Raw genomic sequence first — 23,134 nt, 5'->3', positions numbered from 1 at the left:
CCCCAGTAATTCACCCACAGATCCTTCCACCGGACACCCATGGAAAATCCCAGGGACTGTCCACCCCTGCCCTGATTCCCACCTGGATGCCCAGGGCCCACCCCTGCCTCTGTCCCTGCCTCTACTCAGGCACATAGAGATCTTGGTCTAGTGTCCTTAGTACTTGTCACTAAGGACAAGTGACTAAGTCCCCGCAAGTGTCCAGAAACCCCCATATCCATCCCTGATACCCACCTGCCCCTGACTGCCCAGGGATCCTGCCCAGTGTCCCCATCACCCATCACCCACTCAGCCCTTGAGTCTCTGCTTTCAGGTCTACAGCCTGGACCCTTGTCCCCAGGCTGACCCCCAGCCCGGTAGCCCTGACTTGCCGCTTATCTGCCTCGGCAGGGTGTGGTCACGGCAGCTGTCAGCCTCATCACCTGCCTCTGCAAGAAGAACCCAGATGACTTCAAGACATGCATCTCCCTGGCAGTGTCCCGCCTGAGCCGGGTGGGTGTGGTCCCGTCGTGGGCTGCAGGAGGCCGGCCTGGCCATCTCTGTTCCCTGGAGCACCTCCCTGGTCCCCTCACTCTCCCAGAGAGGCAGCCCAGCACAGTGGTTACAAACTCAGCCTCTGAGCTAGGTTCATGCTGGTTCAGCCACTTCCTGGCTGTGTGGCCCTGGACAAGTGGCTTTACCTTTCTGGGCTTCACTTACCCCGTCTGTTCAATGGGAGACAGTACCAGTGCCCATCTCACAGTGTAGCTGCTGTGAGTCAGTCTATATAACATTAGTATGGGCCTGAGTATTGTGAGTGCCCAGGAGGTGAGAGTGGCTCTTCTAATATCCTCCCTTTTGCCCCACTATCTCATGCCTCTTCCTACTTTCCCTGCTGTTTCTCCTGACCCTCTTTCTCATATGTCTCCTTTCCTCTCCTTCCTTCTGCTCCTCTTACCACCTTCACCCCTGTCTTGGGAACATGGCCTGAGGCCGCCTGTGTGCCAGGCTCTGGGGACACAGATGAGTCAGACCCAAGCTCTACTGGAGCGCTCTGTCCTGTTGGCGGGAGGGGAAGGGGGGTGGGGATGTTGCAAGGCAGGCAGACCATCCCAGATTTTCCTAAAAGGGGTGATCTGTGCTGTCATGGAAGTAGTATAGGGCATTATAGACCTGAAAAGAGGCACTTTAACCAGCCTGGAAGTCTAGGAAGGATTCCTGGGAAAGGTGATCCCCTAAATTGACACTTAGAGTGAATATAAACATTTCCTAGGCAAGTAAGAAGAGGCCTGGATTCTCAGGCCAAGAGAACAAACATACCAGCTCATTTGATCGCTTTGTCATCCATTCACCATACCCCTGAATACTCCCGTATGCCAGGCTGGTCTGGGAGACCCAGACAGTGACACTGGAGGCAGGGCACATATGTGTTATCATGGCCGTGGCACAGGGCAGGGTGGGGATGATTCCTGGAAGAGGGATTTCCCAGGCTGAGCAAGAGTTTGCCATAAGGAGAGAAAGTCCCACACTCTTTTACTAATTTTCCCACATCTTCCCTGAGCCTTTCTTACGTCTGATCTTGTCTTAGGCCTAGAATCTAGAAAAGAGGCAGAGCTGGTTCTTGCCCCTGAGCTGCTTCCAGTCCTGGGGCACAGCGACAAGGACACAAGTCCACAGTGAACTGGTGTGATCTATGATAACTGGAGGAACCCAGATCACTGTGAGGCTACTGTTTGGATTAGGGGGCTCACTAGAGGGGATCAGATTGGCAGACTTCCTACTGGACAGCAGCATTACTGGAAAAGCCAGCGAGCCTTGGCTTAGGTCACTCACTGTGCCCCAGGCTTCCTCACTCCCCTCCCTGGGCCTCATATTTCTGCACCCCCTTGGGAAGATAGTGTTGCTCTGCCCTGCCCCTGTGCCATGCCCTTCCCTGTCCATGCCTCACCCCCTGTTCCGTCCCCAGATTGTGTCCTCGGCCTCCACCGACCTGCAGGACTACACCTACTACTTTGTCCCAGCACCCTGGCTCTCAGTGAAGCTCCTGCGGCTGCTACAGTGCTACCCACCGCCAGGTACCACTGCCGCTGAGCCCATCTGGGTTGGGACCTGGGGCCTCTGATCTGGTGGTGGGACAGCGGGGGCCAGGGCCTGGGGTCTGTCAGGATTTCTGTGAGGCTGTAGGTATGGGGGAGGGCAGCTCAAAGAATCAAATAGGTCACTTGTGTTTTGTTGCTCCCCTGCTGTGGGGCCAGGATCCCTGTGAAGACATGCTTGTGCTTGTGATCTAGCCCTGTAACATAGGGGCTTTTGTCACACCTATTTTGTAGGTGACAAAACTAAGGCTGGGGGAGGGGAGGTCCTTGGCCAGGGTCACCCAGCAGATGGAGGGGTGATTCTAGGCAATTCCAGGAGGTGCTGTTTGAATTAGCATAAGTCTGTTAGACATTTTTGTGACCTTGTTGCTCAAGGCCATAGCCATGGTGTGGATGATGAGCCTCGTGTGAGCCAGGTCACACGCCAGGGGTGTCTGTGCCCTCCCAACAGAACTGGTGAGGGGGAGTCATCCCTGCAATATGAAAACAGGGAGGCTGAGGCTTGGAGAGGAGACCTTACCCTTCTAGGCCCAGGCAGTGACTTAAGAGGCAGAGCCTGACGCCACCATCTGGCTCCAAGTCCTTTGGACCTCTACCATATAGGCCATGGCTCACCCTGAGCTCCCATTTCCTCAGCTCCCCTGACCTCACAGAGCAATTTTGAGGGACCCCATGCTATGTGGTCAGCATGCAGCAGGTGATTGATAAGCTCGTTCCCTTTGGTTCACCCAGGGTACTGAGCACCCGCTGTAGCCAGGGACTGCTGTGTGGCCCTGAGTCTTTACAGCCAGATGTGCACGAGCATGTGTGTGCACACATGTGTATATCTGTGAATGCATGATCAGGTGTGCAAGTCTGTGTGTGTCCACACGTCTGTGTGTGCAAACATACCAGAGTGTGCAGGCATATGCCAGTCAACTATAATAATGGAGGTGACACCAGAGGCCCCTTCCAGACTGTGAAAGCCAGTGTTGAATTTTGTTACATGGCCTTAGGGAAGCCTTGTTCCCCCTCTTGGCTCCTTTCTCATCCTGTAAGGAAGAGCTCAAGCCTCAGGCAGATCTCTAAGCTCACTTGCATCCCAGGAGCCCTGCCTCATCTTTTGGGGTGTGCCCAGAGCAGGCACCTCACTTCCTCTCACCCTCTGCGTTATAGGAATTGTAGCCATGGCCCCAAGCAAATGGTGCCGGGGAAGAGAGGCCATCCCCAATTTATCTACAAGAAATTTCTCTGATACTGTTATTATGAAAAATTTTTCCAATGTACAGACAGGTAGAGTACCCACCATCTAGACTTCACCTTTTGTTGTGCACACGTGCTCTTACTTTGCTCTTTTTTTCCTGAAGTGGTGTTTTTTTTTTTTTTTTTAAGATTTTATTTATTCATTAGAGACACAGAGAGAGAGAGAGAGGCAGAGACATAGGCAGAGGGAGAAGCAGGCTCCCTGCAGGGAGCCCGATGCGGGACTCGATCCTGAGACCCCAGGATCATGCCCCGACCTGAAGGCAGACACTTAACTGCTGAGCCACCCAGGCGTCCCTTCCTAAAGTGTTTAGAAATCAGAGACATCATGATGGTTTTATCTTATATTTTGTGGCACATTTCTAAAAACTATAGGCATTTTTTTTCACAGCAGCAATTCTGTGGACACACTTGAAGAGCTAACAACAGCTCCCCAGTGGTCTCGACCCACTGTGGATTTTCTTAATTATCTCCGACATACAGTGTTCAAAATAGGATCCAATCAGGATGGAAGTGGGTTTTTTTTTTTTTAATTTTTAAAAAGATTTGTTTACTTATTTTAGAGAGAGACAGAGAACGTGCAGGGAAGGAACAGGGGGAGAGAGAGAAAGAAAGACTCCCTGCTGAGTGTGGAGCCGGATGTGGGTCTCTATCTCACAACCCTGAGATCATGACCTGAGCTGAAATCAAGAATCGGATGCCCGAAAAAAAAAAAAGAATCGGATGCCCGATCAACTGAGTCACCCAGGCACCCCTTAAGATACAAGTATTGAAGGAGGCCTGGCTGGCTCAGTCAGTGGAGCATACTGCTCTTGACCTCAGGGTCATAAGTTTGATCCCCACATTGGGCATAGAGATTACTTAAAAATAAAAATTTTAAAAAGAAGAAGAAGTAAAAGAAACAAATGTTGAATTTAATTATTTCCCATAAATTCCTGCCTTAATCTAGAAGGATTGCCTCTTTATTCTGTGACATTGACTTTCACCCCAACTTTTTATTATGAAAAATTTCAAACATAAAGATCACTTGCAAGAATAGCATAATGAGAGAGGCCCAGAGACCCAATGGAGACAGTTAATGCTGCTCTTTGTGCCCTTGTTGGCTTGCTCTCTCAAACATACACTTACTTGCTCCCTTACTTGACAGAAATTGCAGACATCATAATGCCCCCACTCAAAAATACGTCTGCATGCATTTCAGGAGACCAAGAATGCTATGCAAAACCACAGTGCCCCTTGTCACACCTGAGAAGAATCAGGATCACTTCACAGCAGCATTTGCTGTCCAGGCACCATTCAAACCACCCCCATTGTCCACAGCTTTATTTGAATGGCTTGAACAAAATACAGTACAATCGAGAACCACAACTTAGATCTTATTATGTCTTTGTCTCTTTTGGGGGGTCTGGAATAGCCCTCCCAACCCCTACTACCTGTTTTTGAAGAAACCAGAAGAGTTTTGCGTTGTAAGGGTATCCCACATTCTGGATTTGGCTCAGAGCTGCCTGTTTCCTGTACCCCGAGAGCTACCTGATATATTTGCGTGCAACATTTTTCCCTATGCACATGGTGTGACCTTGCATTCCACAGAATGGCAGTTGTTGGGATTTGTGTCAGCTCCGGTTGGTGTGTGTGTGTCTGTCTCAGGCACTCAGATGGCTCCTCGAGGAGACCTCGGTTTCACAGCATCTCTGGGAAAGGTTTCTTTGCTCTATGAGAAACCTAAAGGGTATCAGTGTTGCAGACTGGGAAACTCACAGGGGTGGGAGTCAGCGCAGAGCAGGGCAACCATCGAGGTCTGGAGCGGTATCTTCCCTGATCACCTGGAGACCAAGGGTGAGTTTGAAGGAGCAGAGATCCCAGCCCGCACCCTTCCTGTGGAAGATGAGAGCCATGGGGTGGCCCCCTGTCCAGCCGATGGGCAGGGCCTACAGAGAGCTCATCCCGGGACATGCCCTCCATTTCTCCAGAGGATGCTGCTGTGAAGGGGCGGCTGGTGGAGTGTCTGGAGACCGTGCTCAACAAAGCCCAGGAGCCCCCCAAGTCCAAGAAGGTCCAGCACTCCAACGCCAAGAACGCTATCCTCTTTGAGACCATCAGCCTCATCATCCACTATGACAGGTGCCTGCCTGGGGCTGCTGGGGACCTGGACTCCTGCATCCTAGGAGATTGGGTCTGGGAATTGTGACTTCTAGGTGGGAGGGCAATGAGCTGTACACTGTTAGCTCACCAGATTGGGGCTGGACCCCTTCTGGAAAGCAGAATTCCTGACTCTCTTCATTTGGGCTCAACAGCCCAGATGTCTGGGTCACCAGGAGCAGTTATGACCAGGAGGAGGGCCAGAGTTAAGAGCCGGATCCTGAGGGTCCTGGAGGAGGCCCTGCTCACAGCCCCCTTCTCTGGTTCTTGCCGGCAGTGAGCCCAACCTCCTGGTGCGAGCCTGTAACCAGCTGGGCCAGTTCCTGCAGCACCGGGAGACCAACCTGCGCTACCTGGCCCTGGAGAGCATGTGCACGCTGGCCAGCTCCGAGTTCTCCCATGAGGCGGTCAAGACCCACATTGACACTGTCATCAACGCCCTCAAGGTACTGCACGTCGGAGCCTGCCCCAGGCCAGCCCCTGTACATTGGCCTGTATATCTGCTCCCTCAGAGAGGTGCAGGGCTCAGAGGCCAGTGCAGAGCCTAGAACATACCCCACCTGCTCTCCTCCCTCAGACGGAGCGGGATGTCAGCGTGCGACAGCGGGCGGCTGACCTCCTCTATGCCATGTGTGACCGGAGCAATGCCAAGCAAATCGTGTCAGAAATGCTTAGGTACCTGGAGACAGCTGACTATGCCATCCGTGAAGAGATTGTAAGTTCTGGGAGGAGCTGGGCACTTGGACTCTTGTATCTGCAGGAGGAGGGGGCTGGGGGCCTGGACCCCTGGGTCTGAGGGTGGAGGGTCTTGGGACCTAGACTCCTGGGTCTGAGGGAGGGGGGGCTGGGGTTTCCAGATGGGAACAGTGGTGAGCCCAGACTTGATTATTCCACACTATGACGTGTGTGTGCACACACTCACACCTGTCCTCCCTCCCTGGCTGGCAGGTCCTGAAGGTGGCCATCCTGGCTGAGAAGTATGCAGTAGACTACAGCTGGTACGTGGATACTATCCTTAACCTCATCCGCATTGCGGGTGACTACGTGAGTGAGGAGGTATGGTACCGTGTGCTACAGATCGTCACCAACCGTGATGACGTCCAGGGCTATGCTGCCAAGACCGTCTTTGAGGTCAGCACCCCCACCTCACCCCCATAGTAGGGCAGTGAGGCAGAGTAAGGACAGCTGAGGTTGTGGGGCCAGCCACCCGTGGTCACCATCCTCCTCCCTTGTCCTCAGAGCAGCCCCCACCAAGGGACCTGGGGGCCGGGCCTGCACAGGCCACTGTGAGGGTTAGTGGGCCTTGGGGCAGCACCAATCCCCAGGTTTGGCAGTTTCCTACTCCCTCTGCCCCATTAAAGGGGGCCAGGTGGCACCTGATTTTACCACTTTGTGAGCAGGAGCCAGTCACTTAACCGATCTGGGCCTCAGTTTCCCCCATCTATTATCCCTGCCACATCATAGCATCGTGAGTGTTCGGCAAGTTAATGGGCGTTGAGGGCCTCGCCCTGCTCCTGGCACCCCTGAGCAGTCCTAAGTCAGGACATGTTGCTCCTGTTATCCTCACCCGTCCTGTCCTGCCTCCAGGCGCTCCAGGCCCCAGCCTGCCACGAAAACATGGTGAAGGTTGGCGGCTACATCCTCGGGGAGTTTGGGAATCTGATTGCGGGGGACCCCCGCTCCAGGTGAGAGGGTGAATATGTGTACTTCTGAGGGGTCCAGGGCCGGTGGTGATGGGGCTCCCAGGGATCCTCTTGGCTTCTCACACAACCATGTGACTGCAGGAGAAACCAGCTCCCAGGAGCCTCTGGGACAGTGCATCACAAAGGCCACTGCCCTGCATGGCCTCTTAGTGGGGGAGGGGCACTCCAGGAGGAGGCAGGGGAGCCACCTGCTGATGCCCCCCTGCCCCCCTGCACAGCCCCCCAGTGCAGTTCTCCCTGCTGCACTCCAAGTTCCACCTGTGCAGTGTGGCCACCCGGGCTCTGCTGCTGTCCACCTACATCAAGTTCATCAACCTCTTCCCGGAGACCAAGGCCACCATCCAGGGCGTGCTGCGCGCCGGCTCCCAGCTGCGCAACGCCGACGTGGAGCTGCAGCAGCGCGCTGTCGAGTATCTCACGCTCAGCTCGGTGGCCAGCACCGATGTCCTGGTCAGAACCACGGGCCCTTCCTCCACCCCTGTGCCTTGATTGCCCTCTCCTCTGCCATGGGGCTGTCCCTGACCCACGCTTGCCCTCTGCCCACGCAGGCCACAGTGCTGGAGGAGATGCCGCCCTTCCCGGAGCGAGAGTCGTCCATCCTGGCCAAGTTGAAACGCAAGAAGGGGCCTGGGGCCGGCAGCGCCCTGGATGACAGCCGGAGGGACCCCAGCAGCAATGACATCAATGGGGGCGTAGAGCCCACCCCTAGCACTGTGGTGAGTCCCCAGGGCTAGGCCCATGGGACTGGGTCCGCTGGCCACTACTCCTTTCTCACTTCTACCTGCACCTTCCTGCAGTCGACGCCCTCACCCTCCGCTGACCTCCTGGGGCTGCGGGCAGCCCCTCCCCCAGCCGCACCCCCAGCGACCTCGGGTGCAGGGAACCTCCTGGTGGACGTCTTCTCCGATGGCCCAGCTGCCCAACCCAGCTTGGGGCCCACCCCCGAGGAGGCCTTCCTCAGGTACCACCTGCCTGGGCCCTGGGCTGTCCCCTCACAGCCCCCACCCCCTCCCTGTCCCTGTGCCTCTGTCGCCGTGGCTGCCACTTCCCCTGGCCTCCTCTTTCCCTCTGGCCACTCTGGACTCTTGGCTGACCCTAGCCACCCTGTGTCGTCCTTCCCCATCACCATGTCTCAGCCTGCTCTTCCTTCTCTCTTTCCCTCTTCCCTCTTTCTCTTTCTCCGGCCCTCTGCTGCCTCTCTGGGATTGGCTGCCTGCCACGCCTGTCTTCTCTTGTCTGCTCTGGGATTGGATGGCCCAGCGAGCTGGAGCCGCCTGCCCCTGAGAGCCCCATGGCTTTGCTGGCTGACCCAGCTCCAGCTGCTGAGTAAGGGGTGGCCTCAGGGTTGGGGGGCAGATTTGTGTCCCCAGGGAGGGTTAGGGGGCTTCAAGCTCTTATCAAGGGGGTCCTGATGAGCTGCAGAGGCAAGGATTTGGAGGGGAATCAAAGTTGGGGTTCTCTGACAGGGGGCAGGGGTGGCAGCACACACCAGCATCCTAATCCCTTTAGAGGCAATCGCCAGCCTGCTTCTGGTGTTCTTTGGGGGAATCTGGGTATATGCATTCCGGGGTTCTGTCCTTTGAGGGGTTACTGTCTCCCACTTTTAGCTCCGGGTCTTCTCTAGCCCCCAACTTGTTCCCATCTCATTTGCTTTCCCCACCTGCAGCCCAGGTCCTGACGACATCGGGCCACCCATCCCAGAAGCTGATGAGCTGCTGAATAAGTGAGTCATGGGAAAGATCAGGGAAGGAATGGGGACAGGTGGGGAGCACAGAGTGGGGCCTAGACAGGCCCCCTGGCATCCTGAGCTTCCCCACCACCCTCACCCAGGTTCGTTTGCAAGAACAATGGGGTCTTGTTTGAGAACCAGCTGTTGCAGATCGGAGTCAAGTCGGAGTTCCGGCAGAACTTAGGTGCGTCCAGAAGGGGGTGGTGTGGGGATGGGGTTTCCAGGACACTGGGGCTTGGGTGGTATCTGGAGAGGAGATTGAAGGAACTCAAACTGAGCCCTGCCTCTCCCCGCCCTCCGCAGGCCGCATGTATCTCTTCTATGGCAACAAGACATCGGTGCAGTTCCAGAACTTCTCACCCACTGTCGTCCACCCTGGAGACCTCCAGACTCATATCCTCCCGGCCTGGCCCAGCCCCCTTCCCCTCCCCCGGTCCTTCCAGGTCTGCCTTCCTGGCCACTGGGAAGCAGATGGACCCAGGTCCTGAGCCCTGGTCAGTCTTCTTACTTGAGATCCTGAGCATATGGTTACTTGATACAGGGGTGGACCTCTCCCCGCCCAGGACAGCCTGAGGACAGTGAAGTGATGGGATAAGTGTGCCTCAGTTTTTCCCTGTAAGGCCCCTTCCATGCCCTGACCTCATCCTCTATTGGGCTCCATACCCCCGATTCGAGTACCTCCCACACTCAAGAGCCAGGCCTGGCGGTCTTGGTGCTTGCTGATCAGGGTCTTCTGTGTGATCTGAACCAGTCACTTTGCCTCTTTGAGCCTTCCTATCTGAAGTATAGACCCTCTTCCTTCTCATAGTGTTGTTTTTGAAGGTCAGTGTGGTTGGAAAACTCTAGAAGGGTGGCTGGCATAAAGGAAGGTGTCAGTCCTTTATCCTTTCTCTGATAGTGGTTTTCATGCCCATGAAATGACAGCAGCTAGGGTCCAAAGCTTTGAGGACTTTTTCAGCTCTTAGCTTCATTCAGTTGTCAGCATTTCCAGAGGCTCCCACAGGCTCAGCTCTGCACTGGGAATGGTGGGGGGCAGGGGCAGAGATGCATAAGACCCCATCCTTGCAAACCTGATGGTAGAGGTGATACTGCTGCTGCCATTTTTGGTGGCCTGACCATGCCAGACACACGAACAAGATGGGGCTGAGGTCAAGTAGCTTGCCTGTAGTCACTAAGGTGGTAAGATTTAGGATTCTAACTCAAGCCAGCCATCAGGGCCTCAGAAGGCTTCTGCCTTAGTACGCTGACGTGTGCCCCAATGGAGGTCACAGAGCCCATGGTGGAAGGCCGGAGTAGGACCCAGTGGGTGGCCAGAGGGCTCACTTGAGTTTGGGCCTTGTAGGCTGTGCCGGGGACGGCAGGGCCGGCCCCTCAGAGGCCTGCAGGCTGGGGCTGTGGGGAAGGTTTGGAACCATTGGAGGTTCACGGCCTCTTCCTGGCTTCCTTGACCCCCGGCGGGCACAGCTAGCGGTGCAGACCAAGCGTGTGGCCGCACAGGTGGACGGCGGGGCGCAGGTACAGCAGGTGCTCAACATCGAGTGTCTGCGGGACTTCTTGACGCCCCCGCTCCTGTCCGTGCGCTTCCGGTGAGTGGGGCGGGGCAGGTGAGTGGTGCTGGGGTAGTGCCCAGCGGCTGAGCCGCGGAGGTCTCCTGGAGGCGGGGCGGGGGTCTGATGGAGCCTTCTTGGCCCCCTGCCAGGTATGGGGGCGCCCCCCAGTCCCTCACCCTGAAGCTCCCGGTGACCATCAACAAGTTCTTCCAGCCCACAGAAATGGCAGCCCAGGACTTTTTCCAGCGTTGGAAGCAGCTGAGCCTGTGAGCAGCAGGGGGGCGGGGCCGCAATGGGGGCGGAGCTGCAACAGGGGCAGGGCTGCAGGGGGCTCCCCAGTACTGACCCGAACCTTCCCCACCCCCAGCCCCCAACAGGAGGCGCAGAAAATCTTCAAAGCCAACCACCCCATGGATGCAGAAGTCACTAAGGCCAAAGTGAGTGACCACTAAGCGAGACAGGAGAGGGGCCCCTGGACTCACACCCCAGTCCTGCCTCTCCCTAACTGGTCTTTGGGGAGGGGACCCCACTTTTCCATCCGGTTTCCCCCATCTGTAAAGTGGTGTAGTACAGTTCCCACTCGCAAGGGTTTTGGGGAGCTGGTTTGCCACTGCCTGGTGGCTACCAGATCTGGCCCCCTCTGACGGCTGCCCTTCTTCCCCAGCTCCTGGGGTTTGGCTCTGCTCTCCTGGACAATGTGGACCCCAACCCTGAGAACTTCGTGGGGGCTGGAATCATCCAGACTAAAGCCCTGCAGGTGGGCTGTCTGCTCCGGCTGGAGCCCAATGCCCAGGCTCAGGTGAGTGGTGGTCTAGGAGGTGGCCCTGAGGCTGACAAGTAACCCCTTGCCTCACTGTGCTCTTTTTTAATCACATCCCTGTGCTGTGTCCCTGTGTCCTCTGTCTACTGTCTGCCACTCCATTTCCTTTCCACTCTTCTGAGTTTCCTCCCCCCCCCCCCCCACTTTTTGCTTTTATTCCTGCCTCCTCTCCCTTCCATCACTTTTATCCTTTGGCCCTTTTTTTCCTCTTCAATCTCTCTTGTGTCCTCCTCCCCTGGGTTCTCTGTCCCCTCTGCCTCCTCCCTGAGTCCCCACTGCCCTGTCCTCCACCCAGATGTACCGGCTGACCCTGCGCACCAGCAAGGAACCTGTCTCTCGTCACCTGTGTGAGCTGCTGGCCCAGCAGTTCTGAGCCCTGGACTCTGCCCCCGGGGATGTGGCCGGTGCCGGGCAGCCCCTAGGACTGAGGCAGCTTTGGTGGATGGGGCAGCGAGGGGACCTCCACTGGTGACAGGGAAGACCCCAGGGGTGGGGGGATGCCTGGGACCTTCCTCCGGCCTTTTGTATTTTTATTTTTGTTCATCTGCTGCTGTTTACATTCTGGGGGGTAAGGGGGAGACCCCTCCCTCCCTTTCCCCCTTAAGCACAGAGGGGAGAGGGGCCAGGGAAGTGGGCGCCTCCTCCCCTCCCACCCCACCCCATCGTAGCCCCTCCTGCCCTCTCCCCGTCCAGGGGCTGTGTATTATTGTGAGCGAATAAACAGAGAGATGCTAATAGCTGTGTCTGTGTTAAAGGCTCACACCCAGGGGTCAGAGGAGTGGGGTGAGGGCATGCAGAGTGTGGGTGGCCAAGCCCCGCAGCCCATGGGTAGGACTTTGGGGAGATAGCAGCAGCAGCAACCGCCGTGGCCCCAACTGCAGAGCCACCAGCCGCCATCCCGTGCCGGGCTCCTCGGGCCCGGACACCAGGTAGCAGGCTCTTGGCACCTGGGTCCTCTGGACTGCATCCTCCACCTTCTCCTCTGGTGCCCCCGGCTCTGGAGGAAGGACAGGAAGGGCCAAGGTGACCAGTGGGCCCAGAAAACTAGAATGCCAGCCTGCAGGAGCAACACCACACTTGAGCCTAAGTCTTGAGTCCTCATGGGTGAAGGCCTCATGGCTCCAGCTGGCTGGCAGTTGCGTGAAGAAAGACCTGGACCTTCTCCCCCTTCTTCCCAGCCAGCCCCCGTCCTCCACTTTCCTGGGGATGCTGTGTGCAGCCCTGAACAATCTGCTTAGCAATACAGATCACAGACACGCAGGTATGCTGACCAGGTGGCAGGCACTGGGCTCCAGGCACAGCCCTTGGAACCCTCCCACTTTACATGGGGAGGCAGGTGGGGGAGGTGGAGTCACAAACCCAGGAGGGGCCAGTCCTGTCCCTTCCTTCGTCTCCCTAGGGCCTTGGGGGTTCTAAGACCACTTTTCCTTCCTAATCTAGGCTCTGTGGAACACCTTCACCCTGAGGGGCATATTGTTGGCAAAGTCTATACTTGCAGCAGTACAATGGAGTGTGGACATGAGAACCAGGCTGACTGTGAATCATGGCTCCCTGCTGCTTACTAAGTGAGCCTCAGTTTCTTCATCTGTAGTATCAGAATGATGATATAGCGAGCCATCCCTCACCTGACCTATGATGATGAAGTGAGTCATTATGTATATAAGCACTTGGCGAGAGATTAAATCCCAGGGTTAACTGTTAGGCATTGCCCAGTAGATTGTGCGTTTCTAGGCTGGGACCTCCCTGCCCTCTGCATCAGTGTGGATGCCCCGTCCTCCCTGTGTGATCTGAGACTCAGTCCTAACATGTGCAAAGAGGGCACACTATCTGCCGCTGACCTGGTGGAAAGTGCGTGGCGGTGACCAAGGTGTAGAAAGAGCGCAGGAGGCGCCGACGCTGCTCAGGAGAAGGCTCTGGACCGGAAAAAGAGGGTGACAGATAGCCCCTCCTGGGCACAAGCCCCTCCCAGCCTCGTCCTCCTCAGTCACCTTGATCCCCAGAAGGTTCCACCGTGAAGAGGCAACGTTTCAGTTCCAGGTGGAGAAGCAGTAGCCTGTGACAAAGGAGGTGGGGTCATGGCCAGGGCAGAGGGGATGAGGCCCCCCCAACCCACGCCCCCGTCCGAGCCCTACCCGAGGATGTCCACGTGCAGGGGGAAGCCAGCGGGCAGCGTTCGGGGTCCCAGCGGCACGCAGGCCCGCAGCAGGTCTAGCACTGGCTGCCACCAGCGGTCCAGAAGCTGAGGCCAGGCGGGTGGGTGAGGGCAGGGGCGGGTACTAGGGAAGGGGCGTGGCCAGGGAGAGGAGGGGCCCACGAAGATAGGGGAGCAGAGAGGACCAAGGAAAGGGCCAAGCCCGGAGGAACGGGATTCGAGAACGCAGACGGGAACGGGAATGGAACCGGGTCCAAGGAGGTGGGGCCTACTGGAGGGGCGGGGCCGGCGAGGGGTGGGCCCAGAGCAGATGGCGCCTGCAGGGCAAGGTGGGGGGAGAGGGGGTGGACTGGCGGGCCAAGGGCGTTAGAGGGGAAAAGCGGGGACATGGCGCAGACTGACCTGTGGATCCAGCTGGCTGAGGGGAGGGCGCGGCCCGCAGAGCAGACACAGCTCCAGGCCCGGCAGCAGGGTCAGGGTCAGAAGCCGGTGCGGGACCTGAAGCGGGGAGCCGCAAGGGGTGGCCGCAGCTCCGCCCCTCCCCACCGGAGCCCCGCCCCTCCCACTGGAGCCCCGCCTCCTCGCGTCCCACCTGTCCCCGACGCCCCGCCCCCCAACTCACCGTGGGACTCCCGTGCGGCAGGTACACCGGGTAGTCGCGAGCGGCCTGAGGTGGCAGGGACCCCACCAGCCAGGGGAGCAACACAGCCTCCGGCGTCCCCAGCCGCCACCAGCTCTCTGTTGCTGCCACCACCCGGCCCGACACGACCAGGCAGCCAAAGGCCGTGCCCACCGCTTCGGTGAACCCAGCGAGGGCTTCCTGGGTGAGGAGACATGAGCAGGGGCGGGAATGACTTCGCAGGTGGGCGAGGAGTGTGAAGAGACCCACATACAATTCAGAGCTTGCCTAGTGGCATGCTCATGTGCCTCACCCTCCTTCACTTTCACATGCAAGTACAATCCCCAAGTCACACTAAATTAAACAGTAGGGTGGCTGCTCCCTAACATGACACGTGGTACTGAAGCAGAAAATCACAACAGACACAGGTGTGGTGTATTGAATCCTACTATGTCTCAAGAAGGTGCAATCAGCCACCTTCTCCTGCTTGGAGAGGTCAAATCACCTGCACCTAGTCACACCATGGGAGGCCTGCATGCCAGGGGAATCAAATAGAACCACATTTAAGGAAGCACAGATGGAAATTCACCAGCAAAAGGAACAGCATGTGCCAAAGCAAGGAAGTTGGGAAGCTGTTGGGATCGGGGGGACCCCTGAGGCAGCTGGGGGAAGGTGGATTGTGGAGTTAGCAGATGTCAGGGTGAGCACATTGGTGGGTTTCAGATTCCACAGGTCCTCAAACACGAGGCTGAGGCATCGGGAGCTTGTCCTGGGAGTGATGGAAGCCATGGGATGGCTGTGAGCTGGGGAGAGGTGGTGGGGTAAGCTCTTTGTGTAGAAAAACCCCTCTTAGGCCAAGTGGGGGTTAGAACAGAAGCCAAAAGGATGAGAAAAGGTTGAGGCAACGGTCCAGGGGTAAGAGGATGAGGACTGAGCCAGGGCCACAGTGACAGGTTTAAGGGTTCCCAGTGCATCCTCAGTACCTGCAGAAGAGACCCCTCTGGAGGAACCACGCAGTCCACACACTGGGTCAGATCCCCAATGAGCTCCGAGTCCCCCAGGAAACTGTCAATGAGGCGGTAACTGGCCTGGCAGGGGGGAAGGAGGGATGAGCTTAGGACCCAGGTGGACCCCAGATCTGCTGCCTCCCCTTCAGAAAACTAGCCCTGCTGAGCCCGGTTCTAGGGTCAAAAGACCAGGCTGCCCCAGGGGCTGCTGGGATCTGTAGTTCCAAATGTCAGTGATCTGGAATCCTAACTTCCATGCTCCTGTCCAGCAGCCTCACCCTCAACTCCTTCTTCAGTCTCTCTACGTTGCGGATATTGGTTAGTTCTTCAAGTCCTACAAGAAGAACCTAGAAGAACCAAATAAGAGAGGAGGGGCTGGGGATCTGGACTCCTGATGTGAGGGAGGACCTTCCTGAGAGCTCAGATTTCTGGGTTTGGGGAAGAGGCCTGGGGAGTCTCACCATGGCCCCAAACACCATCTGGAGTAGTCTCTCCAGCCTCAGCTCCGAGGTGCCCTCCTCAGATGACAGAACAATGAGGGTGATGCTGTGAGAAAGGAAGGTGAGAAGGAAGAATGAGTCCAGGCCAAGGAAACAGGGCCATGAGGAGAGCAGAGTCTGCCCTTGCTCCTGGATGCTAGCTCCATCCTGTGCCAGCCAGCACAACCTGCTTCTCATACAGAGAAACTCAGGGGTCAGAGAGGGTAACTGGCTTGTGGAAGATTCCACAGTGAAGTACACAGCTGGCCTTGGAGAGCTGGTAGGGCTAGGGGCTCAACAGGGGCCGTGGCCCAGGCCCTGTCCCTGCCCCCAGAGATACCGCTTGGAGACCTGTCATGGAAGCTTTTCCACACCACGGTGGTGTCCTCCGTCCTTGCAGAACTCAGCTGCACCTCGAGATTCTGCCCAAACATGTGGACTCCATTGAGAGAACCGATGACAGAGAACGGGAGCTGGGGAAAGGTTGGGGACATCAGACAGGAGCCCCCAATCCCCTCCACCTTGAGACCCAAGTGTCCAGGGCCCCCGCCCCCTCCTCTTTCCGGATCCCCTGGCCCCACCTCTTCTGGGAACCAGGATTATTAGTCCATTCATTGCACCCTTGACTCTCTAAACTCAACTCTGAAACTTCTCCAGACCCTACTCCCTTGAAGACCCAGAGAGGACGTGCCTAGCCGCCTTCTATTTTGGAGATCCAGGCATCTAGGGCCCCACCTGCTGGCGGGCGGGGGCGCCGCCGCGGCTGCTTCTGCAGAACAAGGGGACTCCGCTGGAGGCCGCGAGGCAAAGTAGATGCACGGTGCCCTCCGTCCCTTCTTCGCCCATCTGGAACCCCCTCCAGTCCCCTCGTGGGGGCAGTCAGTGACCACTTTGGGGCATGACCGTAGTCACACTAAGTCGGGCTACCGGTCGGCCGTCCCAAGCTGCCAAAGGGCGAGATGGGGAGCTGATTGGAAGAGAAGTGGACTTCCCGCCTTCTTCATCCAACTCAAACCATCCCTAGGTCTTTATTCTAGCACCTCCCCCAAGCTGTTAGGTTCTCTTCCTCTTCAACCGGAAGTCAAATGCCCCTAACAAAGATGGCGCCCGTAGTTCTTGTAGACTTTCGTAATTTCTCTTTGAAATGGTTTGATTCCATTTATTTAAAAAGGAGAATGAAAAGCCCGGTTTTAAGGTAGTGACAGCGCCAAGGCGTTGTCTAGCAAGCATCAGGTAGGCTAGGATATCTCACTTTCTAAATTTATAAATAGCTGTGCTCCAAAGATGGTGGCGGCGCCGAGGCGTTGCCTAGCGACCACATTCCGTCTCAGACTGTAAGAGCCGTTCCCGGTTCAAAGATGGCCGCCTGTCGACTCGCCAGCAAAACCGAGAGAAATACCGTCTCCCCCTTCACCCTTGCGGATGGTTTGATCCGGCCAACGTTGCCTAGTAACCACCAAAAGAGATGGTTGTTTTTGTTATTAGGAAAAAGAAAGATGAAATGCTTTATTTTCCAGAACCATAAAAATAAGAGTATTTCTGCAGTAAATTTATACATGTTGGTGCAGCATGCCGAACGTGAAAATGCTCCTCCCCCAAGTCCTTTCCCGAAACAAAAAGTTGACAGTTTAATACCCAGTATTCACAAATTTGGCAAATATGTTCACTGTGACAACGTTGCCTTCAAACTTTTTCTCATAAGACCATATAAAGAGACGTCGTTTAAAAAAAATATCTTTTTATAATCAACGTTATGGATGTAACAAAATCAATTTAGCTGATCCTGGATTGACATACGTTAGCTTCTTTCCTCTGTGCGTTTAAACTGATAAAGTAAAATTTCATTTAGTTACAATTTTAATCAGCTAGAACTTTTCTCTTTTGTGAGAACAGTAGCCTCCATTCACCCAAATGTATTTGCAAAATATATAGTAGTGTTAAAAAACACTTCCTTTCAGACATATTTTGCCTGCATTGTAGACTTGATTTTTTTAAAATATTGATTTATTTATTTTAGAGAGCACAGCAGAGGGAAAGAATCCCAAACAGAGTCCCTGCTGAGCCCAGAGCCGGACAAGGGACTTGATCTCCTTGAGATCAAGGAGATGATGATCTGAGCCAAAATCCAGAGTCAGATGCTTGATAGACTGAGCAACCCAGGCACCCCTCTAAATTTGATTTCTAATAGCTCATAATATTAAGACATTTATCTACACACTAAATTGCATCAACTTTTAGAGGAATAAAATATACATAACATAGTGAATTAAGTATGGAAGTGCATAGCTGGCTCAGTCAGAGGAGCATACAGCTCTTGATTTTGGGATCGTGAGTTTGAGCACCATATTGGGTGTAGAGATTACTTAAAAAAAAAAAAAATGAGGCAAGGGTGCCTGGGTGGTTCAATTGATTGGGCATCTGACTCTTGATTTCAGCTTGGGTGGTGATCTCAGTGTTGTGGGATACAGTCCCCTGTGGGGCTCTGGGTTCAGTGTGAAGCCTGCTTGAGGTTCTCTCTCTTCCTCTGCCTCACTCCGCACAAGCAATCTCTCTCTCTCTCAAATAAATAAATATTTTTTAAATGAAGTAAAATAGGGATCCCTGGGTGGCGCAGCGGTTTGGCGCCTGCCTTTGGCCCAGGGCGCGATCCTGGAGACCCGGGATCGAATCCCACATCGGGCTCCCGGTGCATGGAGCCTGCTTCTCCCTCTGCCTGTGTCTCTGCCTCTCTCTCTCTCTCTCTGTGACTATCGTAAATTAAAAAAAAAAAAAAAAAAAGTAAAATATTAATTTCTTTCTGGGTTCTATGAGTTTTTCTTTGGTACATTTATATTTATTATGATGACTACTGAGATATTTGGATGTGTTTCAACTGTCTTTTTTTTTTATTACTGTCCTGCCTGTTTAATGTTTTTTTTTTTTTTTTTTCTGCTTTCCTATCTTTTTCTGGATTATTATTCATTTCCTCAAACCATTTTTTCCTCGCTCTTCTGGTTTCTATTTTTTTATTTTTTATTTTTTTATTTTTATTTTTTTAATTTATGATAGTCACAGAGAGAGAGAGGCAGAGACACAGGCAGAGGGAGAAGCAGGCTCCATGCACTGGGAGCCCGATGTGGGATTCGATCCCGGGTCTCCAGGATCGCGCCCTGGGCCAAAGGCAGGCGCCAAACCGCTGCGCCACCCAGGGATCCCTCGTTTCTATTTTTTAAATATTTTTTTCTTTATTTATTTATGATAGTCACACAGAGAGAGAGAGAGAAAGGGGCAGAGACACAGGCAGAGGGAGAAGCAAGCTCCATGCACCGGGAGCCCGACGTGGGATTCGATCCCGGGTCTCCAAGATCGCACCCTGGGCCAAAGGCAGGCGCCAAACCACTGTGCCACCCAGGGATCCCATGGTTTCTAATATATACACTGTAACACATCTCTTTTATTTTTATTGGTTACCCTTGAAATTTTACCATACACGTTTAATTTAGCAAAAAGTTAAACAAGATCTTAAGCACTCTCTCAAATAATACAAAGAGCATATAGCAGCTTACCTCTGTAAAACTTCATCCAGATAACCAATTAGATGTTGCATTCATGACTTTTTTATGCTTTCATTGAATATTTTTCTTATTTTATGCAGTGTTTATTTGTAATTACATAAGTATTTATGATTCATTTCTCTCCCATTTCCTTCTTGCCTCTCAGACCATCCTTTCAACATAATTTTAAATTTGCCTCCTTCTTAAAGTACATCCTACTGGAAAGTTGTTTCTTTCTTTACCACACTTCTGACACCAAATGTGTGGGGTTTCCATATCAAGCAATTCTCCAGTTCTCTGTGGACACCAAGTGGATGTCTTACAAGTCAATTCATTTCTGACACTAACCACCTGGAGTCAGCATAGATCTGGAAGGTCAAGGGGATCGCTGGGTGGCTCAGCAGTTTAGTGCCTGCATTTGGCCCAGGGTGTGGTCCTGGAGTCCTGGGATTGAGCCCCAGATCAGGCTGCCTACAAGGAGCCTGCTTCTCTCTCTGCCTGTGTCTCTGCCTCTCTCTGTGTATCTAATGAATAAATAAATAAAATAATTAATAAGTAAATAAATAAATAAGTTTCCCATTGAGTTGGGTTTTTTTTCCCCAACAATTATATAAAATTTCTCCCAAATCTGCCTACTCTTTCTCCATATTTTCTTGATAATGGGCTGATCTTTATGATTGTGTTAGTGGCAAGCTGCTTCTAAAATGATTCCCAGTGATCTCCACCTCCAGCTACTCAGTATCTTTTCTCTTTCCGGGTGTGTGCATGGGACCTGTAGCTTGCTTTTAACAATGGAATTTATCGGAAGCAGTGGGATGTCACTTCTGAGATTAAGTTATAAATATTATGACTTCCATCTTGCTTGCATTTTCTCTTCTGTCGGTACTGTCTTGCTTGTTCTGATATAGCCAATGCTATGTTGTGATGCACCCAAAGGGGTGGTCCTTGGAATTGAGGACAGTCCCTGGCCTACAGCCCATGAAGAACTGAATCCTCCTAATGATTACAAGAGTACAGAAGCAGATCCTTCTCCAGTTCTGCCTTGAGATGATTACAGGGCTGCCTGATGCTTTGATCGAAGCCAGTGAGAGACTCAAACATACGAGCCAGTGAAATCAGAATTGGATTCCTGATCTATAGAAACTCTGAAATAATTAGTGTTGTTTTAAGCCACTACGGTGTTTTTTTTTTTTTTTTATTGTATTTATTTATTTGAGAGAGACAGAGCATGAGTAAGGGGGAGGAGGCAGAGGGAGAAGCAGTTTCCCTGCTGAGCAGAGAGCCCAATGTAGGGCTCGATCCCAGGACCCTGAGATCATGACCTGAGCTGAAGGCAGACCCTTAACCAACTGAGCCACCCAGGTACTCCTTAGGCCACTAAGCTTTGAGGTAATTTGTTACACAGCAAAAGATAACTTAGATAATGTCCTTTATTTCTCTCAACACTTTGCACATTATGGTACATTATGAACCCAACCATTGCAGGACCTAAAGTCCTGGAGGTGGGGATGTCACATCTGTTAACTGTTCTTTCTGTGGACTCTAACTTATAGTCCTTGCTTCTGCGGTGGTGGTCTTTGATCTGAACTCATTACCTGCTATTGACCGGAGTTCTATAAGGAGTACTGACTTCTACTTTTGCAAATTCTCAGGAATGTTACCAACCTGGAACGAGTTCAACTGCCCTGGGATGCTCTTGCTTAGCTGGAGAAAAAGACTCGGTTTTCCAATTCACAGCTACATTCAGGTTCTGTAATGCCAATGCAGCCCCTTCCCTGTGCAGGCAGTTCTATGCCAACATCCCCTTTTTTGTTAATTTTTGGCTGTCTTGGGAAGCCCCTGTGGCTTAGCGGTTTAGTGTGGCCTTCAGCCCAGGGCGTGATCCTGGAGACCTGGGATCCAGTCCCACGTTGGGCTCCCTGCATGGAGCCTGCTTCTCCCTCTGCCTATGTCTCTGCCTCTCTCTCTCTCTCTCTCTCTGTGTGACTATCATAAATAAATAAAATCAAAAAAATAAAAAATAAAAAAAATAAAATCTTAAAAAAATTTTTTTGGCTGTCTTTTGGGGGGACAGTGGGGAGGGATTCTTGAAGACCTTTCATGAGGTCTACCTTTTAAGAAACCACCAATGTTGCAAAAATAGTATTATTACACCTAATCCATCATAATGCTAGAAGCTGAAGTCCAGGCTAAAATATCTAATTGTTCATTTTTACCATTTGTAATATATTAACAGAGATGTATTAAAAATCAGTTAAGGGTGCCTGGGTGGCTCAGTCAATTAACCGCCTGGCTTCAGTTCAGATCATGATCTCAGGGTCCTGGGATCGAAACCCACATTGGGCTCCCTGCTCAGTGGGGAATCTGCTTCTTCCTCTTCCTGTACCCTTCCCCCTTTCCTTGTGTGTTCTTTCTTTCTCTGTCTCAAATAAAATCTCTTTAAAAATCAGTTAATAGGGATCCCTGGGTGGTGCAGCGGTTTGGCGCCTGCCTTTGGCCCAGGGTGCAATCCTGGAGACCTGGGATCGAATCCCACGTCGGGCTCCCGGTGCATGGAGCCTGCTTCTCCCTCTGCCTATGTCTCTGCCTCTCTCCCTCTCTCTCTCTGTGACTATCATAAATAAATAAAAATTAAAAAAAAAATCAGTTAATACAACCAGTCATACATTCAGCTTATCTAAAGAAAAGTTTCCTTTTACTTAATAGGGTGGATTTTAATTTTAGGAAGTATTTTAATCGTCTTACCTGTTGATCATTTTTCCTTTCTCCAATTTAATCTTCCTTATACTTTTATGTGATCCCTGGGTGGTGCAGCGGTTTAGCGCCTGCCTTTGGCCCAGGGCGCGATCCTGGAGACCCGGAATCGAATCCCACGTCGGGCTCCCGGTGCATGGAGCCTGCTTCTCCCTCTGCCTATGTCTCTGCCTCTCTCTCTCTCTCTATCATAAATAAAGAAAAATTAAAAAAAAATCTTCCTTGTACTTTTATTAAAATTGAATTACACTGGCATAAAAAAATGGGAGCTGCTTTAAATTAAAAGAAATTTAAGAGAGAAAAAAAGAAAAGAAATTTAAGAGTTATAATGTCTAAATATGTTTTTGGCCTTTGGATCCTAATGTAAATAAAACAATTGAAGAAAGACATTTTGAGAATCAGGGAAAGTTGACTGTGGATTCGTGTTAGATAATACCAAGAATAATTTTGTTAGGGGTGATAATGGCATAGTGGCTATGTAAGAAAATGTCCTCAAGGTTTTTTTGTTTTTGTTTTTTGTTTTTTTTTTGTTTTTTTTTTAAGAATTTTTATTTATGGGCAGCCTGGGTGGCTCAGCGGTTTAGTGCCGCCTTCAGCCCAGGGCCTGATCCTGGAGACCTAGGATACAGTCCCATGTCAGATTCCCTGCATGGAGCTTACTTCTCCTTCTGCCTGTGTCTCTGCCTCTCTCTCTGTGTCTCTGAATAAATAAATAAAATCTTTTAAAAAATGAAGTTTTATGTATTCATTTGAGAGAGTGTGAGCACAAACAGTGGGAAAGTAGAGAGAGAGAGAGAAGCAGACTCCCTGCTGAGCTGGAAGCCTGGCTGGGGCTCCATCCCAGGACCTAGAGATCATGACCTGAGCCAAAGGCAAGCCGCTCAACCATCTGAGCCACCAGGCTCCCCATCCTTAACTTTTTAGAGAGGTTTGCCAAGCAGATAGAGGTAAAATGATGATGGGATGTTGGGACTCTGCTTTAGAAGGCTTCAGCAGGCACATCTGGGTGGCCCAGTTGGTTAAGCGTCTGCCTTCTGCTTGGCTCAGGATACCAGGGTCCTGGGATTGGGCCTTGTGTAGTCAGTCAGTCTCCCTGCTCAGTGGGGAGCCTGCTTCTCCCTCTCCTCCCTGCTCCTGCTCTCTCTTGCTATCTCTGTCACTATCTCAATCCGTCTCTCTCAAATAAAGTCTTTAAAAAGAATAAAAATAATAAAAGACTTCAGCAAAGAAAATTAAAGCAAAAAGGGACGGATAAGGTAAATGTGACAAAATGGTGATATAACTGTATGCAAGAGGAATGCACCCTTTTATCTTGAAGTACATTGCCAAACG

At 52.7% G+C, this 23,134-nt stretch overlaps 2 protein-coding genes and 1 long non-coding RNA gene across 8 annotated transcripts in view; 2 read left to right on the top strand and 1 right to left on the bottom strand.

The window, feature by feature from the left end:
• AP2A1 (adaptor related protein complex 2 subunit alpha 1) overlaps nucleotides 1-11,993 on the top strand; it is a 32,513-nt gene extending 20,520 nt beyond the window's left edge. The window contains exons 6-24 of one of the 2 annotated variants that reach the window (XM_072771012.1): nucleotides 391-492; nucleotides 1,946-2,054; nucleotides 5,288-5,438; nucleotides 5,734-5,902; nucleotides 6,034-6,171; nucleotides 6,405-6,587; nucleotides 7,044-7,141; nucleotides 7,378-7,609; nucleotides 7,708-7,875; nucleotides 7,957-8,120; nucleotides 8,420-8,485; nucleotides 8,826-8,882; nucleotides 8,990-9,072; nucleotides 9,192-9,282; nucleotides 10,352-10,474; nucleotides 10,588-10,704; nucleotides 10,806-10,875; nucleotides 11,103-11,237; nucleotides 11,554-11,993. In XM_072771012.1, coding sequence (XP_072627113.1) covers nucleotides 391-492; nucleotides 1,946-2,054; nucleotides 5,288-5,438; nucleotides 5,734-5,902; nucleotides 6,034-6,171; nucleotides 6,405-6,587; nucleotides 7,044-7,141; nucleotides 7,378-7,609; nucleotides 7,708-7,875; nucleotides 7,957-8,120; nucleotides 8,420-8,485; nucleotides 8,826-8,882; nucleotides 8,990-9,072; nucleotides 9,192-9,282; nucleotides 10,352-10,474; nucleotides 10,588-10,704; nucleotides 10,806-10,875; nucleotides 11,103-11,237; nucleotides 11,554-11,631 — 2,334 coding nt within the window. In that variant the 3' untranslated portion in view covers nucleotides 11,632-11,993. The remainder of the gene's footprint in view (nucleotides 1-390; nucleotides 493-1,945; nucleotides 2,055-5,287; nucleotides 5,439-5,733; nucleotides 5,903-6,033; nucleotides 6,172-6,404; nucleotides 6,588-7,043; nucleotides 7,142-7,377; nucleotides 7,610-7,707; nucleotides 7,876-7,956; nucleotides 8,121-8,419; nucleotides 8,486-8,825; nucleotides 8,883-8,989; nucleotides 9,073-9,191; nucleotides 9,283-10,351; nucleotides 10,475-10,587; nucleotides 10,705-10,805; nucleotides 10,876-11,102; nucleotides 11,238-11,553) is intronic. The other variant, XM_072771017.1, reaches the window with a different exon arrangement.
• On the bottom strand, nucleotides 11,772-16,502 carry FUZ (fuzzy planar cell polarity protein). 5 transcript variants are annotated; one of them, XM_072771037.1, is made up of 11 exons: nucleotides 16,251-16,502; nucleotides 15,867-15,988; nucleotides 15,498-15,582; nucleotides 15,315-15,383; nucleotides 15,013-15,117; nucleotides 14,033-14,230; nucleotides 13,813-13,908; nucleotides 13,391-13,497; nucleotides 13,247-13,311; nucleotides 13,097-13,171; nucleotides 11,772-12,255 (listed from the first exon to the last, which is right to left on the bottom strand). In XM_072771037.1, the coding sequence occupies exons 1-11, from the start codon at nucleotides 16,359-16,361 to the stop codon at nucleotides 12,029-12,031; spliced, it is 1,260 nt and encodes a 419-aa protein (XP_072627138.1). In that variant the 5' UTR covers nucleotides 16,362-16,502; the 3' UTR covers nucleotides 11,772-12,028. The 5 variants fall into 5 exon arrangements, with proteins under 5 accessions (XP_072627138.1, XP_072627169.1, XP_072627160.1 ...); XM_072771068.1 differs by having other exon boundaries at nucleotides 16,207-16,339; XM_072771059.1 differs by lacking the exon at nucleotides 13,097-13,171.
• LOC140601739 (uncharacterized) lies at nucleotides 12,381-12,823 on the top strand. The gene is made up of 2 exons (XR_012004792.1): nucleotides 12,381-12,519; nucleotides 12,699-12,823. It is a non-coding gene; the product is annotated as an uncharacterized lncRNA (long non-coding RNA).
• Nucleotides 16,503-23,134: the final 6,632 nt, after the last annotated feature.

The sequence above is a fragment of the Canis lupus genome, chromosome 1 (assembly GCF_048164855.1).
Source record: "Canis lupus baileyi chromosome 1, mCanLup2.hap1, whole genome shotgun sequence".
NCBI classification, from domain to species: domain Eukaryota; kingdom Metazoa; phylum Chordata; class Mammalia; order Carnivora; family Canidae; genus Canis; species Canis lupus.
This window is presented reverse-complemented; position numbering and strand designations above follow the sequence as displayed.

Bases quoted from the DNA above. Each gene is read 5' to 3' on its own strand.
- FUZ (XM_072771037.1), bottom strand. From the start codon at position 16,361: ATGGGCGAAGAAGGGACGGAGGGCACCGTGCATCTACTTTGCCTCGCG. The intron at 15,384-15,497 runs GTGAGACTCCCC...TGGTTCTTCTAG, and splicing joins AGATGGTGTTTGGGGCCATG to GTTCTTCTTGTAGGACTTGA. The intron at 13,172-13,246 runs GTGACTGAGGAG...TTTCCGGTCCAG, and splicing joins GGAACCTTCTGGGGATCAAG to AGCCTTCTCCTGAGCAGCGT.